This window comes from Bombyx mori, chromosome 2 (genome assembly GCF_030269925.1).
Source record: "Bombyx mori chromosome 2, ASM3026992v2".
NCBI classification, from domain to species: domain Eukaryota; kingdom Metazoa; phylum Arthropoda; class Insecta; order Lepidoptera; family Bombycidae; genus Bombyx; species Bombyx mori.
This window is the reverse complement of record NC_085108.1, coordinates 5,075,519-5,095,515: the sequence shown is the minus strand read 5'-3', so window position 1 is coordinate 5,095,515 and position 19,997 is coordinate 5,075,519. Positions and strand designations below refer to the sequence as shown.

Genomic DNA, 19,997 nt, shown 5'->3' with positions numbered 1-19,997 from the left:
ATAGAGAAGAAGTGCACAATGCTAATATCTTTTTAAAATAATGCATAAAAGGTACATTAAATCAATAAAGAAAACATTACACACACTACATACCATGTATTTGACGCACACACGCATGCCTACTATTTATTGTCAAACTTTGTTCTTGATGTCTGTTGTCAAATTGAGAATACATTAAATATTGTTTGTCTTTGTTAATATTTTTTATAGTGTAGTCTTGGCGAAATTTGTGATTATAGAAGTTTAAAATACAACCATAATAGTGTACAAACTTACAATTCCAATTAATTATAGTCGAATTTCGACTACTGCGGGACCACTAGTCTTTGTAAATTCATATTTCAAATTGAATGTAACACCTAGAAATTATTGTGAGCTTTTAAAGCTTTCAAGAAATGTCTTCTAAGGCTCTCTTTTTAAGTTTTCACACATTTAAATAAAACTAAGGTGCTAATCTAGAATTAGCTTTGTTTATTTTGCGTTCATAAACCAGTTCACGGGTCGCCTGGTGTTAAGTGGTTACCGAAGCTAGAGGGTCGCCAGCTACTTTGAGGCATAAGGTCTGAATCTTCGCACCTTACAAACCGGATTTGTGACCGAGATAGTAAAATGCCCTTATTATTGTACTCGCCCAGCTTCTTTGGAGCAGGATCTTAGGGCTTAGAATTCCTATGCCTGGTAAGTGGTTTATCATTGCATATAGGTTTGTTGATTGTTGGCTCTCTATAGAGCCAACACTACTGCTATCTCTCTCTCTCTCTCTCTCTCTCTCTCGCTCTCGTTAGCTTGGCACGTGTATAATAACGGTATTTTTGAAGGTCATTTTCATAGACTTCAATCTGTCCAATTGACTCTAAAATTTGCATCAACGACTGATGAAGATGCAATAGTTTTACGACTTCGCTATAATCACTATTTCTAATCTAATCACATTTTTTACTGGCGGTAGGACCTCTTGTGTGTCCGCGCGGGTAGGTACCACCGCCCTGCCTATTTCTGCCGTGAAGCAGTAATGCGTTTCGGTTTGAAGGGTAAGGCAGTCGTTGTAACTATACTTGAGACCTTAGAACTTATATCTCAAGGTGGGTGGCGGCATTTACGTTGTAGATATCTATGGGCTCCGGTTATCAATTAACACCCAACTAAGCACCAAAACAAAAATCTTATACCTTTAAACGAGCAATTCTTGTATATTAATATATATTACGTATAATCTGAATCTCGGAGACGGCTCCAACGATTTTCATAAAATTTAGTATACAGGGAATTTCGTGGGCGATAAATCGATCTAGCTACGATTTATTTTCAGAAAAAGTTTTTTTTGCGTAGATGGGCGAACGAGCTCATAGCCCACCTGGTGTTAAGTGGTTACTGGAGCCCGTAGACATCTACAACGTAAATGCGCCACCCACCTTGAGATACAAGTTAAGTATTTTTATTTTTTTGCCTTTGTAGGCAGACGGGCGTACGGCCCATCTGATTCTGAGTGGTTACCGTCGCCCATGGACTTCAGCAATGCCAGGGGCAGAGCCAAGCCGCTGCCTACCGCTAAATAAAAAGTATTATAAAAAGTATTCTATCATAAATTATTCTAATCATAAAGTATTCTACCAACACGCCAAAAAATCAATATAAAAAGATATAGAATATAAAAACTTTGAATGAAAGACATCACAAGTGCGACTTCATATATATTACTACATTCAATAAAGCTCAAAAAAGTTTTTGAATTAAGCTCCAACAGAGAACAGTTGTATCAAGTTTCTCAATAACTTTTGAACGCGTATTTCTATGAAAATCTTAGTGATTGCCCTTTTCAACTATACTAAATCATATTTATTTATTTTGTTTGTTCACATTCAGTGAGTTTGGTTTGTGAAAATGAAATGTTATTTTTTTTTCAATTTAAACTAATGCTATATTCATTTATTCATTAATAAATAATAATAAATAAATATTTACTAACAATCACGCCACGTTGACTGGTCCCGTGATAAGTTCGTAAAGAACTTGTGTTACAGGTACCAGATAACGGATATAAGTGTAAGATTTTTATTATACACATACATATATTTAATATACATCCAGAACCCTGGAAAAGACATTTTTTTATATTTATTAAACAAACATCTTCCCTTGGCGGGATTCGAACCCGCGACCCCTTGTGTAATAATTATGTCACTTACCACTACACCAGACGGCCGTCAAATTCATTCATTATAACCATACAATCGTATACTTATCATAGGACATAGGGATCTCTTAATTGTGAGGTCGGCTTTCGATTCTCTTCATCCATATCTTGCCGGCCGGGAAGGAGACTCACAATACGTTTCCTAGTGCCCGGTTTCCACTCAAGAATCCTTCTCCTCCAGCGATCCTACGGCATATAAGTCTAGCCCGCTGTCACTGAATTTCATAATAATCAAACCCCAAAACTTATCGATACAAACAAATAGTTTTACAGTACAACCTCTGCTATGCCCTTCAAGCCGAAACGCATTACTGCTTCACGGCAGAAATAGGCAGGGTGGTGGTACCTACCCGTGAAGGCTCAGTAATAATATTCTGTAACAAAAATTTTATAAAAAAAAAATGCTAGCAAACTAAACCTAACCTAAATATTTATGATCAGTCGTAGTATTTTGTTCCGAGTGACCGCGCATCACTATTTCCTACACTTAAACGATATTATGCAAGAGTGTTTCAACAACCAAAAAATAATATTATATATTTCTTTCACGGCATTCACTTATGCATTACAAAAGCACGATAAGTAACTGAATAGAAGCCAGTGGGCGTTTTGTGAGCCCACACGGGTGGGTGCCACCATCCTCCCTATTTGTGCCTATTTCTGCCTATTCTGAAGACAGGTGGGTACTGCCATCCTGCCTATTTCTGCCGTGAAGGTTTCATTCGTTCTGGTTTGAAGGTTGGGAGCGCCGTTATACTACTTATATTTTCACGTTGTGTTGTCTATGGGTTCATGAAGACATTTAACACCGTGCACCGTCAGATCGTTAACCCAACTATGCAGTAAATAAGAAAAAACACATTCTTTTTGTTTTGTATTTTTATTACTTAGTTGGGTGGACGAGCTCACGGCCCACTTGCTACCGGAACCTATAGACACCTACGATGTAAATGCTGCCAACTAAATCGAGACATAAGTTCTAAGGTCTCGGTTTTTACAGTACAGTAGGACCTCTTGTAAGTCCGTACGGGTGGGTACCACCACCCTGCTTATTTCTGCCGTGAAGCAGTAATGTGTTTCGGTTTGAAGGGTAGGGCAGCGGTTATAGCCATACTGAGACCTTAGAACTCATATCTTAAGGTGGGGGGCGGTATTTACGTTGTGGATGTCTATGGACTCCAGTAAGTACTTAATACCATGTGGGATGTGAGCTCGTCCACCCATATATGCAATAAAAAAAACTATAACTTTTATCAATAAACCAGCTCTCTTATCCGATTTTTTCTCCTGATCGTTCGACTGATAAAACATATCTTGTTATTTAAGTTCCTTACTTGACCTGGATCCTGGTCAAGCTTTCCCTTGTCTAAAGTTAACCTCAGTGTGCGTTTCTTTCTGTCGAGGAATCCGGTGGTGGTTGTAAGTGGCAATCAAATACGACAAAAAGGAACGCTAGTAAAAAGAAAAATATGTTGTTCGTCACAAAAATTAAAATAGATTGGTGCAACGTGCATAAAAACGTCCAAGCGTGTATAAATATTATGACACGGTCTAGAAAAAAACTTTTTTATCACACCGTTACGTAATTCGATTTCGTGCTGAAAACGTGAATGATTCATACTTTCGCCTTTCTTCTAAAGTGGAAACATTAAAGTAAAGCAGAGACATGTTATCTATACAAATAAAATTATGCAGATCCATGTTTTTTTTAACCTATGCTGGTAGCCTTGAGAGGCTATTTCAGTTTCACTCTAATGTGTGTAGGTGAGCTCACGGGGCTCAAACCGGAGTGTTGCTAACACTGACCCTAGCAAGAGCAGTGCTTCGCAGAATCTACCACCGAATCGGAAACGCGACCACCCTTCTAAACGCAATAAGCGCGCTGTTTCGCGGCAGAATTAGGCGGAATGGATGGGATGTGATAACTACCCAACCGGGATTACTATGCGTCTTTCTAACAGTAAATATGAAGAACGATACAGCCCATTCCTCGGTGAATACCTTAGTTGTCTTTTACGACACCCCGGGATAGAGTAGTGCTTCTCCACACCCCACGTACCCAACAATAGCCTACCATGAACTTCGTATTTTCCTAATTCTTGTGAAGATGGCGAACTGTTGAACCTTGTTTTACCAGTCATCTTGGGGAATTAGATTGAAGGTATTTCAAAGGCTTTTGAGTAACGGTACTAAGGACGAACACAACAAGAAAATATTCATGAACCACCATCAACACGAACAATGTTATTGGCATTGTCAAAGACAACTGACTGTCGCTTGTTCGGTACCAGATAGCCTCGCCGAGAAACCACACTCATACCGCTACTAATCTTTGATTTACAATCTCCTAAATCTTTTGTAAGTACAATTTGTAACCAAAAGTTAAACAACGATTCTAACAAGACCCGAGACACGCCCAACAGTGAACAGTAAAAGTAATTGTCCATTGTTCGACAGTCGGACGGTGAATGGTCAAAACGGACATAAAGTTAAACTGGATTAGACACTGTTACACTTTATTTTCGTGCTTACGTACTAGATGAGTCAGTCATTGGAACTAGATTAGAGATAGATAGCGTACAATATCGGTCCTAAATGACAGCCATCCAGTCTACATCTGAGGCTAAATAGCGGCTTCGGAACTATAGAGCGCGTAAGACGAAACTGCAAAAGTACTTTCTAATTACGTCTATGGCTCGGGTGATAAACCCTAAATCGCTAAGGATTTTTATGGAGGTTTCGCACGTAGCTACATCGCTCAGGACTTTTCGATTGTAGCCAAGGAGTTTTTCACAAATGGCTATACATTTTTACTGGTGGTAGGACCCATTGTGAGTCCGCACGGGTAGGTACCACCACTCTGCTTATTTCTGCCGTGAAGCAGTAATGCGTTTCGGTTTGAAGGGTGGGGCAGCCGTTGTAACTATACTTGAGACCTTAGAACTTATATCTCAAGGTGGGTGGCGCATTTTCGTTGTAGATGTCTATGGGCTCCGGTAACCACTTAACACCAGGTGGGCTGTGAGCTCGTCTACCCATCTAAGCAATAAAAACTAAAATAAATAAATTTAAATGGCTGGTGGTCACCACAATAATCAAATGTCAACGTCCGCGACCTATGTAATGTATTCGAAACATTTCAAAGTCAAAGGCGAGATTTAATCCTAAAATTAGTTTTAATAATGTATTTTCACTTCACATCCAGTCTTTGGGTTCAACAACAGAACCCAACAATGTATTTGAGGACCCTAAACAATGGTCTCGTAATACTTTCGCTGATGTTCTTGTTCTGATTTGACGTAAAATATGACATTACATCAATCTAACGACTCGTTTCCGGCTATTTATCGTGTCTGCTAGCTTACTGCATCTTGAATGGAGTGATTATTTGTGTTTTGTTAAAAAAAAGCACCAATCAAAAAAAAAAATCAAAAGAAAACCCATTCCCCCTGAACTTACAGCAAAGAAACTCAGATAAATGAACGCTAAAACAATTAGACACACCCCTTTAGGACAGTTAAGTAAATGCGTGTCTAGATGTATCAGACTCCTGGGGTATCTTTCGTTTATGCCTAGTAGTCTACCACCCCGCCGGTTTGAAGGGCGGGGCAGCCGTTGTAACTATACTGAGACCTTAGAACTTACATCTCAAGGTGGTTGGCGCATTTGTAGATATTTTTTTTTAATTTTTTTTTTTTATTGCTTAGATGGATGGACGAGCTCACAGCCCACCTGGTGTTAAGTGGTTACTGGAGCCCATAGACATCTACAACGTAAATGCGCCACCCACCTCGAGATATAAGTTCTAAGGTCTCAGTATAGTTACAATGGCTGCCCCGCCCTTCGAACCGAAACGCATTACTGCTTCACGGCGGAAATAGACGGGGTGGTGGTACTTACCCGCGCGGACTCACAAGAGGTCCTACCACCAGTGATACCTATGGGCTCCAGTAACCACTTAACACTAGGTGGGCTGTGAGCTCGTCCAGCCATCTAAGCAATAAAAAAAAAATTCAGTCCATAGTTTTTTTTTTTTTAAGCTATGTACCAGGTTTTCCCACGTGGCGTTAAGGAGTTATATTATTGCCAATATTTTTGTGCAATTGAGAGAGAGATAGAGATAGGGACAGGGATTTTTCAATTGAGACAGAGAGAGGACTTCGTACTTGAGTTGGTAGTTTTTCTCCTTGTTAACTGCTTGTAGCCTTGATTAGGTTTTTCAGCGTCATCGACTTGGTAGGCGTGTTCACAGGGCTCAGCCTGAGAGAATTTGATAAAACGGTCCTAGCAAGAGCAGTGCTTCTCTGAGTCTCTGATCTACTGAGATCTGGCGCAGAACTCACTCTGTAGTGTCTATAGCTTGTTTCTGCTACGAAGCGGTCATGAATTCCGGTTTGGTGGGCGGAGCAAACATTCTATTATATAATTGAGATTTCGACCCTATACCAAGGTGGATAGAGTTCACGGTACCCAATTAACACCCAATCGGCCGTGAAATCGTTTATCCATCCAAAGTAGTAAGTCCTTTATCAGTCGAATTACCATCACTTACTTACACATTACTTCCCACTTTCGGTTTTAATCTACTAATTACGAAACAAAATTCAGTTACGGTCGGATTCAAGTTGTTTTAATGGGAAATGTCTTATGAATGTCTCTTCAGTATTGGATTAGCCGTTACGGGATCCACCATTTGGTTATCTACAATGACCCTTGTAACTAACTGTCTTTGAGCCCGCTGTTTCGGTTCTTTTAAGTACCATTTTTTTTCTTCGATATTATTTTCTTCGATATTATCCAAAAGCTTTTTGACTTTTTTGTTGCAAGTATCTGTATAATGTACGGACTTCATCGATGTTGTGAGTGTGACACGTAGGTTTTAAAGTTGTTGTTGTTGTTGCTTTTTTTTTGGTGTGTGGATAGAATACAGATTTTGCGCATGTGGTTACCAATATCTCCAGCAACATATAGCTCGGTTGAGATTAGCCACTCGTGCTATTCTTAGGATTGACTTGGATAGATACGTGAGACTCTATTTTGTACACTTATTCAACTTTTTAAGCTCCTTGGGAGCAGGTTGATCGGCTTCACAAGGTAATCTGTCGCGTAAGCTTAAATTGTGACTGCATATCAAATTGTAAACTCCTAGAGCAGCTTTGCCGAAATGGTACATAGCGCTTCTAAATATTTCATCGGTTTCTTTCGGGAAGCACAAAGCCCCACCTGCCAAAGCTCCAAGACTGGTGAAGAACAAACGACCAGGTATACCTCGTTTTGAAGCGAAAAGGTATCCGCTCAAAGCTCCTATACCCACGACACCGTGTCTAAGCTCCAAATTCTTTGGATCTCTCATATACGCTTTGAAGTCAGTCTTAGCTTTTCTCATGCTTACACAGATTTCTTCTTTCATGCTTTCTAATTCACATTTGAAATCACAGTAATTGCATTGTGCTGACATTCTTAAAGCAGTCACGTGAGGCTGCAAGTACTCATGCAGCATCTTTGATTTGGCTTTTGGACATTTTTCTAGATCTTCCAAATAGTCTTTGTATATCTGGTGTGGGTTGTCGTACAGGGGAAGCTCGTTTAGGCGCATTGGAGGCGGTTTTGTTGGCACTTCTGTTTTGGCCGCTTCTACTGTTGGCACAATTTTGGCACCAAGCAACGCACTTCTCAAGGCGTCTATCCATAGTTTACCTATGATGTAGAGGTCCAAGTGGGAGTCGTCTTCGGACGAGGTGTCTTCTGGACATGGCGGTAAACTGTCTGTGTCCAAATTGGTTAGCTGTCTTCTCATGGTTTTGGTCGCGGATTTTTATTGCTGTACCTGATTTGTTTACGAAAAATTTTGTCGTTTGTCATGACAATTAAATTTACGTAATCGTTGACAGATTCAACTGTCATGTGTCCAAGATATTTTTGCCGAAAGTAAAAGAGGCCTAAATAGTTTGATACTTGATTGTTAGCGTCACGCCAAAGCTCCGTAGAGGTTCTGCATTTTTTTTTATTGCTTAGATGTGTAGACGAGCTCACAGCCCACCTGGTGTTAAGTGGTTACTGGAGCCCATAGACATTTACGACGTAAATGCGCCACTCACCTTGAGATATAAGTTCTAAGGTCTCAAGTATAGTTACAACGGCTGCCCCACCCTTCAAACCGAAACGCATTACTGCTTCACGGCAGAAATAGGCAGGGTGGTGGTACCCACCCGCGCGGACTCACAAGAGGTCCTACCACCAGGAATTACGCAAACTATAATTTTGCGGGTTTGATTTTTATTACACGATGTTATTCCTTCACCGTGGAAGTCACTCGTGAACATTTGTTGAGTACGTATTTCAATAGAAAAATTGGTACCCGCCTGCGGGATTCGAACACCGGTGCATCGCTTCAACACGAATGCACCGGACGTCTTATCCTTTAGGCCACGACGACTTCAAAACTGTATTCCTCTACAGCCTATACTAACCTTAGAATGTTATCGTAGAGACCTCTGTGTCAACGGAATCCGAGTTGAAATGGTATTTTTTAGTCGAAAACCGGATCCATTACTCCAAAACTTAAGTAATTCTCGGTTGTAAACATCGTCTTATGATACGATCAAAATGTTTATTAGCTTCCGGCCTTTGACATTTTCTCAAAATTAACAGTGCATTGTCGGGAATGTGAGAAGTAACATAAGTTATGTAGTATAACTGTGTTGTATAGAATAGGTTCAGTTTGTTTATTACTGTAGGTAATTGTCAAGCAAAAGTAGCGCTTAAGGCCAGTAGTATGCTTATATATATATTTAGGGCCGTGGCCTCCTACGAGGTCCCTGCGCATAGGGAGCGCGCGGGGTATGTGGGACTTGATGATCTGTAGATGTTGGGAGCAGACCGCGCGCCCAAGGAGTTTTAGGGCCTTACCGCACTAAACGACTCCCCTGCACTCTTACACCCGACGTCTGATCTCCGTCCGGGGTCAGAACCCGGTCAAAGTAGGGGGATTCCCGCGGTCTACACTGCAACCTGACGCGCGGTGCCACCCCGAGGACGCCCGACCGACGGGTCGTCAAGGCGATAGTCGACGACCAACGACGTCGGTCTCCGCGGTACGGCGGTCCTACGAGGCCGCCCGGGCGATGCCGCTGGTGTTCCGGGATACCCCGCTGGGCCAGAACCAGCCTGCCGGGTCGGAACGCGATACCCTGCAGACCGACGGCTAGTATACGCTAACTTGATTAGAAAATATACTAAATGAATTGCTGTTCGTTAGTCTTGCTAAAACTCGAGAACGGCTAGACTGATTTGGCTAATTTTGGTCTTGAATTATTTGTGAAAGTCCAGAGAAGGTTTAAAAGGTAGATAAATATGAAAATGCTAGGAATAAAATAAAAATAAAAATTTTGTTTTTCCTTTGATGTCTCCCCCGTCGAACGGATTCCTTTTGTTTGTTTTAAGTTTATTTTATACAAAAGTTTAGATATTTTATTTATCGATTGCGGCACTACGAAGTCTGCCGGGTCAGCTAGTTAGAAATATTAATCGCTTGGATGGGTGAGCGGCCCACCTAAAGTTAAGTGGTTAGCGGAGCCAAAAGACATCAACAACATAAATGCTACCAACCATCCACCTGATGAGTTCTACGATTCTTCCCCACTAACTCTTTCAACGATGTGATGGTAGAAAATAATCTTCAAAATATCATTTTCACTGTTGTCCGCGGGCATATCCGAATTTAATGCAACCGCATCATCGTTTTACAAATACAAATACTCAAACACGTTCAATGTGACCAATAAAAAAATTACCAAGTGTGAACACTTTAAAAAAAAAAAACAAATCATAAAAGAAATAATGGACTACAATACTTCATTAAATTCGTCTTTATATCTGTAGAAATAAAGTTCAATTTTATTGATCAACGAAACGTCAACGACATGGCGAATTAAAAAACACACTCGTAAAATGCGACCGACCATAAAAAGGGGCATTGTACTATTTTAATCAAATTTTTAAGCTCTCTTATTAATGCCATATGGTCGAAATTCCATTGTCAGAGTTTGAGGTTATATTGTGACGTCACTGCTGTATCGTACGTCTTAATCTAGAGATAAGCAGTTTTTATTGCGTCAGTACAACGTGAAATGGACGCTAGGTATCAGTGGAAGTGGTCTGCGCGCTTTTATGGTTCCGCGCTTAAAGCTCGGCCTACATGAAGCTCGGGGGAGATTGATTATTCAATCCTCTTTTTTTGATACGCTTTTATTAGCTTCAGACGTATGTATGTATGTTTGTAACGGAATATTTGAACATGATTTTGACGCTCTTCAAAACGTCGGATTAACTCGAAATTTGGTATACTTATTAAGGACCGATGATAGTTTAATATAAAAAAACAATTAACAAAAAAATATTGAAAAAATTTATATTCAACAAAAAAATTAAAAATAAATAATAGTTTAAAAAAACTAACAAAAAAAGCTTTTATAGAAAATCCAACTAAAACATAGAAAACATATTTGAATTAATAACAGTGTAAGAAAAAAAAATTTTATTGTAAAAAAGCGTGGGGTACTTTTCAGCATATTATCAAAATAACCCTTCTACTCATATCTGTTCATAAAATATTTATAACTACTTATACCATGCATGACAGATGTGGCAGCATCCACTTCGATAAGGCGGCAAGACATGAGAACCCTCTCATCGTGGCCGCCGGTAACTAGATTCCCGTTCCTGCGGACAGAAAGCAGTCGACGTCGCCCCAAACACGTCATTTCGGATGCTCCCGATCCACAACGGTGCTTTTAGGTACCTCAAGCACCGGTCATCGTCCTCGTCGAACCCGTCGCTTGCGAAGACACAGCCCAGTGAGTTTCTCGCCGAATCTTCTCAGTGGGTCGCGTTTCCGATCCGGTATCTTCTCAAGGCTCTCAGCTTAGGTAGAAAAAAGAGAGACAAAAGTGTCAGCATCCCCGCGTTGGCTCATTTTTTTAGAATTTGACTCGGATCCGATCGTGACGAAGGAATCAACCGCTAAATTTATTTGAAGATTTCCTGAAAATATAATCGAAATAGGTCAAGACGTTTCAGAGTTAGGGAACATATTTAAGGTACACAATATGTGTAAATAAATTTTACCGAATTTTTTTTATTGCCCTTGTAGGTAGACGACGAGCATACGGCCCGCCTGATGGTGAGTGGTTACCGTCACCCATGGACTTGAGTAATGCCAGGGGCAGAGCCAAGCCGCTGCCTACCAAATTTATATTCAAGCCGGCTTCCCTTTACGACAGTGTGAAGCGAGCTTAAAACTTTGGAAGTGGCGAGCCGTAAAAGAAAAACTGTCTGTTTATTCTTCTGTGATATTTTATTGTCGCGCCTTCCAATCTCATTTCATTGACGCACCCAAAATTATACTTATCGTAAACCAAAAAAACACTAGATGATGACCGAGCTTTGCACGGTTTTTTTTTTTTTGATAACGCCATCTTGTTTTTTCTTTAAAGCGGTTAGTTGCCCTGAATTAAGAAAAATAATATTATTATTCGCCAAAATAGATGTCGGGAAGAGTCATAAAGTTGATTATCGATAAAGTTGATCACTGAAAACACGAATAAAACAACATTTTCCGAAAATAAATCGTAGCTAGATCGATTTATCGTCTCCCAAATACCTTGTATACTAAATTTTATGAAAATCGTTGGAGCCGTTTCCGAGATTCAGATTATATAGAGAACGTAAAATTTTATACCTTTAAACGAGTAATTCTTGTATATAAGAATTACTCGTTTAAAGGTATAACATTTTACGTAGGATGGTCTCTATATGGAAAAAATAAAAAATAAAAACATGTGTGGCACTCGAGTGCATAGCAATTTTAATTAACTTATGCAATTATAATAAGACAATAATAATTTAATATTAAAACAATAATAAAATAAGACCGTTATATTTATAGAAATTAACAAAAGCAAAACATTAACTGTCCCCTTCACACTCATAAGCTAAACCGCGCGAGAGAGAGATGGGCAGACTTTTCAGGATGCGCATGCAGTGCGACGTCACGCCGCGCGCTTATTCACAAACACTACACAAGCGCAATGTGTGATTGTGTTGAACGCGAGCTACATGGTAGGCGGAGTGGGGGTGTTAGGTTTTATCTTCGTTACGGAATTTCTTGATTCTTCTGGGCGTTTTTTTTGAAGTGAAAACTTCTTTAGAATCGTTGTGATTTCAAACCGGAAGCAACGGAAAAAACGACAGGTAAGAGACACAAATACAAAAATGTGTAGGATGAAGCCAGCCAAGAATGAGACAGAAATATACATACTATTTAATACAGCGCCATCTGTGAGATTTTTTAATACTAACGTGTGTATGAAAGCTCTTGTAGTGAATTTTAATTTAGGATTATACGTGAAATTAAAATATCAATTCACAGAGGGCGCTACCTTACAATTATTTACTAATGACAAAATTTTACATATACTTAAGACGTTTAGGATAATTGTATTTTAATTTTGGAAGGTTTCACTTCTACCACGTGTGAATTGCACACATTTTGTTTTTTTTTAATAATAAAAAAGTATATATTGTGAAAACCAAATAAATACGCTGACGTGTAAATTTTAAGATACATTAAAAGCATTCTCGTAAATACCGTTCAAAGCCTTTCAACCCAATTAATCAAATCTGTAAACTCAAAAAAAAATTTGGAATACTTCAAAAAGTTTGCACCGATGCATTGACGGGCCTCTTTTCAGTGAGTGTCAAACTGACAGCTGATTTATGATTTTCCATTGTGGCAGCATCGACGTTCGTTATGGCGCGAAACTCATTTATAATAATTCAGGAGCTTTCAATGTTCCTTAAAATACTATTTTGATTTTATTTAAAGCATGAAGATCGAATCGGATCGTCTTAATCTTACTTAGATTTTAACGTGATTCATGAGTTTATCATCGTACCCAATGCCCAAAGCATTCGTCGATTCTTGCGCTAAAATATCAACAAACTAGCTTCGCCACAGTTAAGTCTCGTAAAGTGAGAAGGAAAGAAAAGAATTTATCACCTTAGTGCTGTTTTATTATGTTTAATCTTTTGCAAACTGTTGGTAAATATCTGTTTGAGTGATATAGTTGTTTCTTAATATATGTATTTTGTAGGTAGATAGTTATTGTATATATCTATTAACTTTTTGTCCTTATTTAATATCTTTGAAGGTTTTGTTGAGTTTAATAGATCTCTCTAAATATTGTTGATAATGGGACATAGCTCTCGCATCCTTTTCAGGAATTAGCTAGATGTCTGGTTGTCTGAATGAGATTGCTTATAGCGGATAATAACGCTTATTATAAAGATAATACCTGCCTGTTGACTTATTTTCAATGCTAATATTGTTTTGGGCGGAAATAAAGCATATTCTCTCTCTCTCTTTCTCTCGGTCTGGCTCTCGTTCTCGCTCACTCTCTCTCTCTCTCTTCTGGAATAAGTTTTTTATTTCACATCAATGAAACAGCTGATGAATATTGTTATTCAATTTTTTTTCCAATAAAACATTCGAACCTCCCGGTCTCTAAGCGTTAATGACACATCGAGATACAAAAAAAGGCGGTAAGAACTCATACTTTAAAATTATATTATTTCTTTATTGTAAAACTCTTTAAGATTGATTTGCTGTTTGAAATGACCTTCGACTTATGACGTAATTATTCGATAATTAGTTATTCGATTTCAAAAACAGCATTTGGTTTGGTGCCTACGTTGTTATTCACACTAGTGGTCCCGCAGTAGTCGAAATTCGACTATAATTATAATTAATTGCAATTGTAAGTTTGTACACTACTATGATTGTATTTTATACTTCTACTAGCGGACCCGGCCACACGTTGCTGTGGCTGTGGCTTAGGTTTTTGTTTCTAAATAACTCGCGGCCGCCTATGCTAATACCAAAAATTTACAACGTAAGAACAATTGGATTTCACTGTATTGCGTTTACTACGAAATAAATTTCACTTATACTTTAGCCTCAGAAACACGTGGTGCTTATGCCATTAAATTGTAGCTTATGTGAAACGTTGGTATTTTTAGCACAGCGCCATCTATGAGATATTAAAGCCACAGTATAACAATTGTCTGTAAAAACTGATTTAAGGCGCCATCTGTTTTAGACTTATGAAACTTACAATTAATAACAAAAATCAACATAAGAAATCATTTTATTGTTAATTAATAAATATTGCGACCATTCGTCGAAATAAAAACCATCCTATCTCTCAAGTTGGATCGGACTGCACATGGTGTGCGAATTTTATTATAATCGGTTAAGTGGTTTAGGAGTCCATTGAGGACAAACATTGTGACACGAGATTTATATATATTAAGATAATCACAAATTTCGCCAAGACTACACTATAAAAAATATTAACAAAGACAAACAATATTTATCTATTCTCAATTTGACAACAGACGTCAAGAACAAAAGTTTGACAATAAATAGTATGCATGCGTGTGTGCGTCAAATACATGGTATGTAGTGTGTGTTTTCTTTATTGATTTAATGTATCTTTTATGCATTATTTTAAAAAAATATTAGCATTGTGCACTTCTTCTCTATATTCTCTATAAGTGTGGAAAATTTCATACTCCTCCATCCGCCCAATTTTCGTAAAAAGGGATACAAAGTTTTTGATTCACATATTAATATATAGATAAGATAACTTTATTGTAATTGTTAGATTTTGGGGGTTACATTTTTGAAATCTCCCGCCAACTTACTTAACGCTGTACTGGTGGTAGGACCTCTTGTCAGTCCGCGCGGGTGGGTACCGCCACCCTGCCTGTTTCTGCCGTGAAGCAGTAATGCGTTTCGATTTCAAGGGTGGGACAGCCGTTGTAACTATACTTGAGACCTTAGAACTTATATCTCAAGGTGGGTGGCGCATTTACGTTGTAGATGTCTATGGGCTCCAGTAACCACTTAACACCAGGTGGGTTGTGAGCTCCTTCACCCATCTAAGCATAAAAAAAACTGACGGTATCACGCAAAACTATCGTCCGTACCAGTAACCGCGCAATCAGCTGAGCGCGAAGCAAGCCGCTGCCTTTTTTTTTTTTTATGATTGATAGTTTACTGGTGGCCCGAAGGCCTTTCCAGTTTCACCAGGACAGATGGGCGAGCAAAGGCTCAGCCAAGAGGGGTGGGATTTGCTAACAACTGCCCGAGCGCCTCCGAAGGAGACCTAACAACTCAAGAGCAATTGTTTCGCGAATGAATCTACTACCGGATCGGAATCGCGACCCGCTGAGAAGATCCGGCGAGAAACTCAGCGGGCTGATGCATGGGTTAGGTTGCACGTCGACCTCTTTGTCGAGTTCGACGAGTACGGTTACCGGGGTCCCTAAGCCTGCCCCTAGTATTAGAGCTGAAGGCATCTAATGCAAAGGTTATTGGATCTGATGGATCCGTAAGGACGTGTCTAGGGCGTCGACGGTGACTGGCTCCTGCATGATCAGGATTCGGGGAGTAGTCAGCGGCGGCAACGATAAGGCGATTATCATGACGCATAGCCTTATCGAAGTATCGTTCCGACGCTGACTTCATGTATTTCCGAATTGATTCGAGGCCCAGGTCGTCGTGTAGGTCAACGTTCCTCACGAACCACGGAGCCCCGACAGCTAACCTGCAAAAGCGGGATTGTAGGGATTGGAGGGTGTCTATGTGTGTGCGGGCCGCGTGAGCGAACACCACACTCGCGTAAGTCATGACGGGCCTTATGCAAGTTTTGTAAAGTGTCACCTTGTTCCGAAGGGACATTTTACTCCGCTTACAGATCATGGGGTAGAGTCTACCGAGAATAAACGCGGCACGGTCACGGACTGATTTTATATGCGGGCGGAATGTCATCGATGCATCCAGGGTAACGCCCAGGTACTTGACCTTCCTGGCCCAGGGTATGGGTTGTCTAAAGAGAGTAATCGGGGGTGTGAGATTCCTCCTCCTAATCCGGGAGGAAATCCGTGTGGAGCTTCCCCTCTGAAATAGCACCGCAGTACTTTTCGCTGGGTTGATGTCTATGCGCCATTTTCGGAACCACTGTCCTAGGGCTAGGGCTGCGCTCTGAAGCTTCTTCGCGATTAGGGACTTATTTCTACTAGAATAGTAAACAGTCGTGTCGTCGGCGAATAAAGCTAAATGGGTCGGCGGCGACCGGGGAATATCGTTGACGAATAAGCTAAATAGGAGGGGTGAGAGGACAGAGCCTTGCGGGACTCCAGCTGTGACAGGTCGTGGAGAGGAGCGGGTTCCCTCGACTCGATATCGAAAAGAGCGGTTCGACAAGAAGTCCCGTATGATGAGCACGAGACTATCCGGCACGCCCATGTTGAATAGTTTGAAAATCAAACCATTGTGCCAGACTTTGTCGAACGCTTTTGCGACGTCGAAGAAGAGAGCTCCCGTGTATAACGGTTTTGGTCGATTAAGCCCCATAAGAATGTGCTCCGTGAGGCGGTGCACCTGTTGAACGCATGAGTGATTTGTACGGAATCCGAATTGTTCATCGATGAGAATGCCCTTGGATGAGACGAAGTCTCTGAGGCGTTTGTAGAGCAGACGCTCATACAGTTTGCCTAGAGACATGAGGAGGCTAATCGGGCGGTAGCTCGTCGGATGATTTTTTGGTTTACCGGGTTTATGTATGCCGATAACGTCCGCTTCTTTCCACACCGCGGGAAAGATACAGTTCGCCATAGCGGCATTGAAAATAGATGCCAACATCACGATGAGTTGGACGGGTAGAAGTTTAATAACGCGGTTAGATATACCGTCGGAACCGGGAGCCTTGCGAGGACGTAGGTCTTTGATCAAGTCTTTAACTTCTATCGGGGTGACGGGTGGTAACGCATCCGATGGTGGCAAGGAGGCTCTGCGTTCTACCTCACTGTCTACTAATTCTACATGAACAGGGTCCACGGATTGAGTGCTGGGCGTGCACTGGGTTTGCAATGTATCGGCCAGCAGCTCTGCTTTTTCGTCATCATCGAACGCCGCGAGTCGGCCTGAGGGGCCTACGAGGGGGGGCATAGTTACTACCGTATCCGATTTGAGAGTACGAGCTAAGCGGTAGTAAGACCTTTGGGAGGGCGCGAGTCCTTCTAAGAAATCAGACCATCTGGCATCTCGGACTTCGGCGATGCGAGACTTTACGTCGCGTTGTAGGGCACGCATTCGAATACGATTTTCCGCGGTAGGATACCGGTCGTAGGCGCGTATCGAGGCGTTCTTAGCTCTAAGGAGTTCCCTAATATCGTCGGACAATTTGAAGCGGTGAAGGAAGTCCTCCGCTACAACTTGTTTCGATGACCTATCTAATGTCGAGGTGATGTGTGACGTTAAGATGTCTATGGCTTCAGCGGTATCCTGAGGAGACGGGATAGAGTCCGGGTTAAACGGGAGCGATGGTGGATCAGATTCAGCCAGGCTGATGCCCAGCGTGTGCCAATCCACCACAGTCCTCGTGACGGGAACGGAATCGGGAGCACGACCGAGCTTCATAACGACGGGACGGTGGTCTGAATCTAACTCTGAAACTACTTCGATCGAGTGTAAGCGCAGAGTTACGTTTTTTAATAACGCTATGTCGAGTATATCCGGGCGATGCGCGATATTTAGCGGGTAGTGAGTCGGGGTTAGCGGAGCGACGATATCGAAGGCGAGATCATCGACTAACGCGTCAAGCCGCCTGCCATTCGGGGTTGTGGTGTGTGAGTTCCACCTGATGTGTTTACAATTTAGGTCGCCCGCCAGAATGACAGAGCTCCCCATGCCGAGCAGCGCCTCGATATCACTGCTTAGAACGATCTTATCCGGTGGAAGATAAACGGACGCGATAACGATCGGCGCGTGTCCCGTCAGTGAGATTCGGCACACTGATGCTTCGATATTAGCGAGCGCGGGAGGATCGAGCGGGACGCAATGCAGGGCTCTTCTATAGTAAATGACGGTACCACCACCACGGGCAGAGAGCCTGTCGTTCCTGACCATGTTATAGTTCGCGATTTTAGGGTCACGGCGCGCGGGCTTAAGTAGGGTCTCCTGCACTAAAAAGATATCAATTTGATGGTCACGCAAAAAGTCAGAAACCTGATCACGTTGATTTGCGAGACCGTAAGCGTTAAAAAATCCTATCGTTACGGATAGGGGCTTTATTCTACTTATATACGCCATTGATTACCGGCGGAGTGAGGGGAGGACGTACGTATTTAATGACGCGTATACGTCGGCGTATTCCTGCACAACGGCGATAAAGTGTTGTGCAGTGGAGGCAGCGCGAATGGCGTCGCCCAAAGCGTTAACGCGCTCAAAGTTGATCGACTGAAAGAAGTCGATCGCTAAAGCGAGATTTTCGGACGCGGTCGGAGGGCAAGCCGCGGGAGAGGGACGAGTCGCGGGGGCGGGACGAATCGCGGAGGAGGGAGTTGTAGCCGTGTTCGTGTACGGCAGCGGTTTTGCCCAGGCCGAGACACTGGGCACCGCCGCCGGAACGAACGCTGGCTTAGCCTGCGACGCAGAGGGTGCCGAGGCTTTGATGTCTGGGCCGGAAGCTCGGAGGCGGTTTTGGCGGGCGACGCGGCGATTTATTTTAGGGGCTCGGGGGCAACCACGGTAATTCGCGGGGTGACCCTGTGTTCGACACAGGACGCAGCTAGGCGGTTCCGTCGCGGTTTTTTGGTCGCGAGCGCAGAGGGCCGTGGCGTGATCGCCCAAACACTTAACACATCGGGGGCGCGCGTGACAGTTACGGGAAGAGTGCCCGTACAATTGACAGTTATGGCACTGGCTAGGAGTGCCTTTTTTATGGGGGGCTTCGACAGCGATACCAGAGAGCCTACAGACGGTCTGTGTGTTAAAGATTTTCTTACCCTCGGGGGTAGGCTGGAGAGCGACTAGAACCATATTATATGGCTCCCTACCGCGACCGGTGTGCATACGGTGCACAGAATTCACTGGAAAGCCCTGTTCTAACAGATCGGCCTTGACGAGCTCTACATCTAACTCCTTAGGGATTCCGCGTATTACAACGCGGAGTTCGCGCTCCTCCTGGAGCGTATACGTATGGAAACTTATACGCTCCTTACGGAGGTAAGAAGAGAGGGCCCTATGGTCGTCGGGTGTTTGAACCTTAATTTGAATGCCGTTCGCGAGGTTACGGGCATTCGTGAAATTTATATTTTTGGCCTTAAGGGCCAGGCAAACTCGATCCCAAGCTGCCTTCTCCTGAAGGATAACCGGGGGAGGGGTCTGGGTTTTATTTTGTGCCACCGGACGCGGCGACGGAGTGGCACGGGCTGGGGGCGCAACGGGAGTCTGAGGGCGGGGGCGCGACGCGTTCACGGCTTTGCTAATTTTAGCGGCCGCGGGAGCTCGAGACTCCGCGGCACGCTTCTTACCCTTCTGTACCAGGGTGAATCCATCCGTCGATGAGGCGGGGGCGAGGTCGACCTCCATGTCCGAGTCAGAGTCGGAGCACGAGGAGGCGGGTGCAGGCGACCTACGAGCAAGTGTAGGTGTTTTAGAGGGCGCGACGGAGGCCGCGGATGATCGCTCAGCTGAAACGATGGTCACGGCGGACGACGCAGCAGCTTTTCTCGCCAGTATAGGCGACACGGGAGCGGCAGGCACGACAGAGGCTGCGGTGCTCAATGCAGAAGCTCTGCACGCAGGTACAGGCGACGCAGGAGCAGCGAGCGCGGCGGAGTCCTCGAGAGGGCTCGCAGTGTGATTGGCCTTGAAGGCCAAAAACTCCGAGGCGAG

The 19,997-nt window shown here is 42.5% G+C and overlaps 1 protein-coding gene across 1 annotated transcript; it reads right to left on the bottom strand.

Moving 5' to 3' along the window:
• Positions 1-6,802: 6,802 nt before the first annotated feature.
• Positions 6,803-8,104, bottom strand: LOC101736342 (MICOS complex subunit MIC27). The gene has a single exon (XM_004933235.5). It carries the CDS (start codon positions 7,989-7,991, stop codon positions 7,227-7,229), a length of 765 nt encoding a protein of 254 aa, XP_004933292.1. The 5' UTR covers positions 7,992-8,104; the 3' UTR covers positions 6,803-7,226.
• Between the last annotated feature and the right edge of the window lie 11,893 nt (positions 8,105-19,997).

Excerpts from the sequence above, each read along its gene's own strand:
- LOC101736342 (XM_004933235.5), bottom strand. The coding sequence starts at position 7,991 with ATGAGAAGACAGCTAACCAATTTGGACACAGACAGTTTACCGCCATGT.